Here is a 7662-nt window from a genome sequence, read left to right as displayed (position 1 = left end):
GCATGAGACATTCCGGGCCATACAAATACCCCCCCCCTCCCATATATTTCCCATTCCTAGACCACACCTCTAAGGGAGGCAGAAGGCACTTTCAATCATAGGCTCAAAAATAGCATCAGGGTGGGGGGTCAGGGTGGCATTCTGCCCTTTTTCACATTTCATATTCCCAACCCAGGGTTAGTCTACAGACTACACTGTAAAGGAGATCTGCATATTAGTCCAAGAGACCATCACAGCACAGAATTAAAGGAACCATTCCAGCACAGCTGAAGAACCAAGCCAGGGACACTGGATCACACACTCACAAAGGACTGTCATCTATTCAGTTCATAAACAACTAGGATTGCAGCTATGAAGTTGAACGTGGCATTGTTTTTTGCTGGGCTCTTTGGTGCCTTGGCAACATTCTTCATCCTGCTTTCATTTGGTACAGATTATTGGCTATTGGCTACAGAGACATGTACAACGGGCAACATGTTGCAAGATTCTGCAAAGGTGGGTAGGATCATTGTTTTTTTTAATTCATATACTTAATTAGGACATTCCAATGACATTTTTGTCATATATGTATCATAATGCAACAAATCGTCCAAAATAATAAAACACATTATTGAATGTCTTGACAAAATCAAACTAGTGTCCAGGACTGCACATCTGTACATGTTTGGGTTTATACCTAGGCATTTCCCAACTTTGGATCATATGACTTGTCTCAGTAAGGCAATAAGGATTCAATATCACATGCTTGAACTTGTAACCACACTTTATGGTGAGCAATGAAACTGGAATCTTACTGCAATGTCTGCACTAATGCCAAATCTATTCATGGCAGTCATTCTTTGGCCCTGTACATGTGCAATGTGAGTAGCTCCACACTGACTTTTAATTAGAAGCAAGTGAAGGTCTTTGCAATGGTTCTGTTTGTTTATACACAGTATATTCACTTGTCATGTCATCAAAAAGTTTTCACACTTTTATATTGTTGTTAGTAACAATGAGGGTGGGAGGAGTAGTAATTGGTTGTCTGAGAGGCTGAGAGAGAGCTTATAGTCTGGATTTAGTGCCATGTGATTTCTACCTTTTTAACTCGTTTAGAGAAGCTTTAAGGGGAAGAAGATTTTCATGTGATGATGTGAAAGCAGCGGTGCATCAGTGGCTACACGCTCAACCAAAAACATTTTTTTTGCTAATGCCATTAAAACATTGGTACAACACTGGGAAAAAAGTGTGGAAACTTTTTGATGAACCCTCATACATTTATTCTGAATTTTAACACTAACGACACCATACATTTAGCAGAAAAAGATTGCATTTTTCCCAAACTCATTGCCCACACCCTTTTCCACAGGGTGATCCTGAAAACTCATCCATCTTTTACCATGAGGGCTTTTTCTGGCGCTGCTCATTTGAAGGCAACATGGAGAATGACAACATGTTGAAGTTCTGGTTCAGTAAGAGAGTTGTATTTACAGATACATTCAAAATGCACATTAACATGACATTTTACCAATTCAAACAATCTAGCTGGCTGGCTAGCTAAGTGCTAATAAACTACATTAGCTTGCATTTGTCACATGTGGATACAACTGAGGTTTCTGCAATGAAGACTATTTAAATAAACATACTTTTAACTTTAATTAATGGTAACTAAACATGTTGATATAAATTTACATTTTAGATACTTAACAGATTCTCTTCTCCTAAATGGCAAAAGTGCTTAAGATCAGCCAAATCATACCGCATACTAGTGTACAAAATAGTGTCACATGTGCACTTCCACTAATGTAAGAAATGTGTATGCAACATGGAATGCAGCATCACATTACATTCAAGTTATTAGGTCAGCATGCAGTACTGTCACACAGATAGTAACTTACCCATGTAATAACTAGAAACTAAAGAAAGATTTCTTTAGCTATAAAAAAAATAATAATCAAAGAGTCATTTTACATCAATACAGCTCCAGCAGTAGCTATAAAAATAAATAATACATACAATTTTAACAGTTTTGTATGGCCAAAAAGGTGTAGACAGTCTTTGAAATGATTGAGTTCAGGTGTATTGTTAACAGTTCTATCAAAGTAATTATATGTTTTAGCTTTGTCACAATACAGTACATATTTTTAGGAAGATCCTTTTCTGTTTTAGTATGGTTTGAGGTTTGGTGTGAAGGAACTCTACTGTCCTGCTCAAAGACTTGAACTCAACTGCACTAAACACCTTTGAGATGAATTGAAATGCTGATTGTGACTCTCAAAAGAGTTCAAGAGAACTCAAGAAAGGCTTTATTGTCATTTCAGCTATATACAAGTACATACTGAAGAGAAACAACGTTCGTCCAGGACCAGGGTGCAACACAGAACAAAAGTGCAAGACAATACGATAGAAACAGTACAATAAATACAAGTCCTGCAATAAATACAAGAGACATTTCAATCTATTTCTCATCTTAATTTAGTGCCTAACTTATGTGAATGTTCTTTAAGCCAAATATTGCAATGATCTAATTAAAGTTAAAGAGACAGAGAGTAAGAAGTTGTGAAAATGTCAAAACGTTCATGTTTGTGAGACACATAAAGTATATAGACAATTACAACAGTAAGGTCTGTTAATATGCAGGTGTTAGTGAAAACATACAATGAGCAGGATAAATTATTTACATTCCCCTGCAAAATAATGATGCCCATACATTCATTGATTATTTAAAAGCTAATATTAACATATGGACAAACTCATAAGGCTGCACCTGCTTTACTTATACAACACATACACTGCCATTTTATTAGCTGAGAATGGTCCACCATCCAAAAAACATCTGGTTATGGGGGTAGAGAGCAACAGAAGGGCTATTATAGTTATTGTAAAGTAATTGTACATGCATAAAGTTAAATGTGTGGTAGGTGTAGCTTTTAAAATAATCAGTGAATGTAGGTACCTGATGAGTGTACCTATTGGGGTGCACACATATGTTTGATTTCACTCAAAAAATTGTTGGGGGTACCAACAATTGTGGCACACAATATTTTTTTTTATGTGATAATATTTTTTTCAATCATCGTAGTAAATAACACTTTTTGTTCATATTTTCATTGTAAAATCAAAAGAAGACATAATAAAGAATTTTACAAAATGTTCTTGGTTTTCAGGGGTGCCAATATTTGTGAAGGAGACTGTATTTTAATTTTAATACTTAAGACAAATTATTTTTAATGTTGTGAATATCCCATCAGCAAATCAGCCACGCAGTAAGGAATGTACACACGCATACCTGTCTCCCTTCCCTGTATCTGACAAGACTCACAATGCAACCACCTATGACTCTGCCATCAGTAAGTACTTTTCTCGGCAAAGTTTTGTTGGATATGTCATTCTCAATATCAATATATTGTGTGCCCCAGTCAGCCAGGTTAACTGTAGTTGAAAACAAAATACGTATTTAATTGGCGATAGAATAACAGGTTGGTTGTGTTGTGTAGTTTACAGAGGCTTCTGGAGTGTTTTCATGTTATTGGGGGTAGCTGCAGTTGTACTAGCTGGCTTTTTTATCATCTGTGCGGCTCCGTTTACCAGTCACTGCCTCTATAAGACTGGTGGTGCACTCTACATCCTAGCAGGTAAGTGGAATCATTACCATTGGTTTTCACCTCTGCCATCATGTATTCTCTATAGTTTTTTAAACTAACGCTCTGATTCTCTTTCACTCTAGGTTTCTTTCTCATTCTGGTCATTGTGCTTTATGTTATTTGGTTGCACGTGATGGATGTGGTGGGTCTGTATGAGGATTACAAGAGGAATTCTTGCCAAAACTTTCAGCTTAATATCTCCTATGGCCTTTCCTTCATGTTTGCCCCAGTCGGAGTGTTTTTCTGCCTACTCGCAGGTCTGCTCTTCCTCCTGATAGCTCGGACAGTGAGAATACATTACAAATAAGCAGCCTATTATCAGAGATGACCAGCAAAAAGATGTTTTATACATGTAGCCCAGGTACTAACATGCTTTGCAAGCCATACATTTCTCCTAAGAATTATTTGCCTCTTCCCAATTTCTTCTTTTTTTGCTAATTTAAATGTTTCAGATCTTCCAATTAATTTTATTGTAATATAAAGACAACATAAATAAATACAACATTTTTCAGTGATCATTGCACTTACTATAGATAAATATTTATTTGAAACCTATATTGCCAATGCATATTTGAAAATGTAACTGCCCTCTTTGTGTGCTTTGGATAATTGTCCTGCTGCTAGAGCTTTAGGTCATGAACTGATGGGCAGACATTCAACTTCAGGATTTCTGGGAGAAAGCAGAATTCATGGTTTAATCAATTGTTACAAGTTGTGCAGGTCCTGTGGAAGCAAAGCAGCCCCAGAACCCAGATCACACTACCACCACCTTGTTTGACTGTTGGTATGATGGACTTATTTTTGAATGTGTTGTTAGCTTTATGTCAGATGTAACAGAACTCAAATCTTTTATTAAATTCTGCCTTTGACTTATCAGTCCACAGAATATCACTCTAAAAGTCTTGGGGGTCAAGTAATTTTTTTTGTCAAATGTAAGATGAGCCCTTGTGTTCTTTTTGGTCAGCAGTGGTTTGTGCATTGCAACTTTTCCATGAATGCTACTTCACCCAGCGTCTTTGTTATTGTGGAATTGTGTACATTGACTTTAACTGAGTTAAGTGAGGCCTGCTGTTGTTTAAATGTTCTTTTTGGTTGTTCTTGGTTGTCATCAATGTATTCTGAAATTTGGTAGGCTGTCCACTCCTGGTAAGGTTCACCACTGTTACAGGTTTTCTCTATTTGTGGATAGTAGCTCATACTATGGTTTCTCAAATTCCCAGACCCTCAGAAATGACTTTCCATTACTTCTGTATCTGTTTAGAATGTGGCATCATGGGCTGCTTTTGAGTCCTTCTAGCTTGTTTCACACTGCCAGACAGGCAGTAATCAACCCTGGCTGTGGCTAGTAAAATTGAATCCAATTGTCAATGGAATTTAACTGTTTAATTTACTGTCTAGGGACAGTAAATCAACTATTTCAAAATAAGGACAGGTAGGACAGAACAGCATTCTTCAATATAAAAAACCATCATTTTAAAAAGCATGTTGTGTTTACTTGTGTTATCTTTGTCTAATATTAAAAATAGTTTGATCTAAAGTATTTAAGTGTGACATGCAAAAATAAATGAAATAAGGAAGGAGGCAAATACATTCTCACAGCTGGTTAGACTTGTGTTTCTTCCTTGTTGTATTATTTTATTTTTAAACAGGAGGGTGGCATGGTGGCTTAGTGGGTAGCACTGTCACCTCTAAGCTAGAATGTCCTGGGTTTGATTCCCAGATGGAGTTTGCATGTTTTCCTTGTGTCCGCTGGGAGCTCCGGTTTCCTTCAACAGTCCAAAGACATGCAGTCAGGTTAATTGGAGCTACAAAAATTGCCCTAGTGTGAATGTGTGTGTGTGTGTGTTTGCCCTGTGATGGACTGGTGACCTATCCATGGTGTTTCCTACCTTTTACCTACTGAAGCAATGATTAAGCAGTGGTAAAACAGACAATGAATGAATGAGTTTTAATTGAAGTTTGTGAACCATATTGTTACTAAAAAAAATTCAGTAGTGATGAGCATTATTTTAGTATAAACCTGGTTATAATGGCTGGTGTTAGTGCATCATGCTTGTGGACTTGCAAACTGTGCTCCTGTGCTGTAAAGTGTTAGTTCTACTTTGATTAATCAGGATTTCTAATAATTTGTATTTTGCTAGAATGCAATAACTAAAAATTGGTTGACACTTTTACTAGAAAATGGTCTGAGGGTGTTTAATACATGCTAAGGGAAGAACACCACTTGACAGTTAAACATAATCAATGTGTGCACTTTGTGAGTGTGACTTTTTGTGTGCTTTCTGGCATATTGCTTTTTGTATACACCTGGTTTAACATGCTTCATTAAAACTAACATCATGTTTGTGCAACTAGGCAAAATATTAAAGAATTAAACAACCAATCTCAACATCTTTCCTGCTCGCTGCTGTGCAAGCTTGCTGCTTTTACTGCATGTGGATATAGCTAAGGGTATGATGATGGTACAGTATTTGGTGTAAATGTCACCTAGCATTGTGGATTCTGGGGAGCTTGGTTTAAACCTCATCTTTGGTCACTCTTTGTTGGTTGGGTTTACACCAGTGACTCTGGATTTTTCTACCTTCCATAAAACATGATTATTAGTGAATTAGATTCTATAAATTGCCCCTAGCTTTGAGTGAGCAAACGTGTGTTGCCGTGCAATTAAATGTACGTTTAGAGTGTATTTTTTTTGTTTTTCTGGGTGATTTGCATGACCTTTGTAAAGAGCAGAAATTTGTCCAGGGGCTATAAATCAACAAAAGACTTCAAAACAAATTTTAAACATTGGACATTAGGTGGTATAATGAGTACACACACACACACACACACACACACACACACACACACACACACACACACACACAACAACATGGGTTCTATCCTTGCAGAGTCGACAACATAACTCTAATGGTATTTGTTACAGCCATAATAATGTTATGACAGTCTGAATTAAATGAACCACTAGGGCACTGTGGCACCAAGTTCTGGCTAGGCAATTTGCCGATTAATAGAAATTTTGTTATTAGAAGCAGGGAAGACACTTAAAGATGCAAGACAGGGGTACTCCAGGACCACACTACATTAAGGAAACAAATAATAGTAGTTCATGCAGCCACATCAGTGGCATTAGCAAAACTACTGTATAAACTAAGTACTGTTATAGAATTAAGCTATGCTTGTGGCAAAAATGGTTTGGGATCACTGATTTTTTTTTAAGTGTGTCTGTCCTTGCACAGATGTTCAATTTGTGTAACCTTATAATTAAACTCAAACAGTATTTTGTTTATCAACTCTTTAAATCATAACAACTGTGTGTAAAAATGGCTAATCTTGTTTTACAAAAATGTTTTCAGAATTGTGTTACGAATAAACTGTATCCTGCATGATAGTCTTCATAAAACTATAATTTTTATATCAGTCATAAAAGGTTAGGACACTTTGAACAACTAAGATATTTTTATGTTCTTTTTTGTATGTGAGAAATCAGTGGATTATTATTGACAGTTGTGGTCAACATTATTGCCACCCTTGATTGTTTAGCAATACATTTCTATTTTCATACTAATATCTTCAGAAATAAGTGGACATGTACAGTATGAACCTTATTATTAGAATATTTGGTAGCATGTCCAAATACATTCAACAAAAAGTTGACCTGTCAACATACATAATGTCATTTTTAGAATAAGAAGTAAAGAAGAAACTATATGACATAGACAGGATTAAAAGTACCCTCCCCTAATACCTGCACAACCTTTAACAACAATGACACCATCCAAACATTTTTTAAGCCATCTGTGAGCTTCTTGCTCTTGTCTGCTTGTAGTTTCTTCCACTCCTCCTCTGCAATTCTCTCAAGCTCTTGAGTGTTTTTTAATTGAATTAAGATCAGGACTTATTTTAAACAGTTTATTTTTATCTTTCTAACCATTCTTGTGTACTTTTGGATGTGTGCCTGGAACATTTTGCTGTAAAAGGCTTCAAAACTCCAATAATATTACACTTGTAACACAATCAAGTCCAGTCCCAGAGGCAG

The 7662-nt window shown here is 36.3% G+C and overlaps 1 protein-coding gene across 1 annotated transcript; it reads left to right on the top strand.

The window, feature by feature from the left end:
* The first annotated feature begins 215 nt into the window (after positions 1-215).
* tmem182a (transmembrane protein 182a) lies at positions 216-4481 on the top strand. The gene is made up of 6 exons (XM_063006370.1): positions 216-495; positions 1349-1451; positions 3231-3329; positions 3477-3614; positions 3707-3984; positions 4248-4481. Exons 1-5 carry the CDS (start codon positions 352-354, stop codon positions 3928-3930), a joined length of 708 nt encoding a protein of 235 aa, XP_062862440.1. The 5' UTR covers positions 216-351; the 3' UTR covers positions 3931-3984; positions 4248-4481.
* Positions 4482-7662: the final 3181 nt, after the last annotated feature.

This window comes from Trichomycterus rosablanca, chromosome 12 (genome assembly GCF_030014385.1).
Source record: "Trichomycterus rosablanca isolate fTriRos1 chromosome 12, fTriRos1.hap1, whole genome shotgun sequence".
NCBI lineage: Eukaryota > Metazoa > Chordata > Actinopteri > Siluriformes > Trichomycteridae > Trichomycterus > Trichomycterus rosablanca.
The sequence above is the reverse complement of the archived record's forward strand: the minus strand, read 5'-3'. Positions and strand labels throughout refer to the sequence as shown.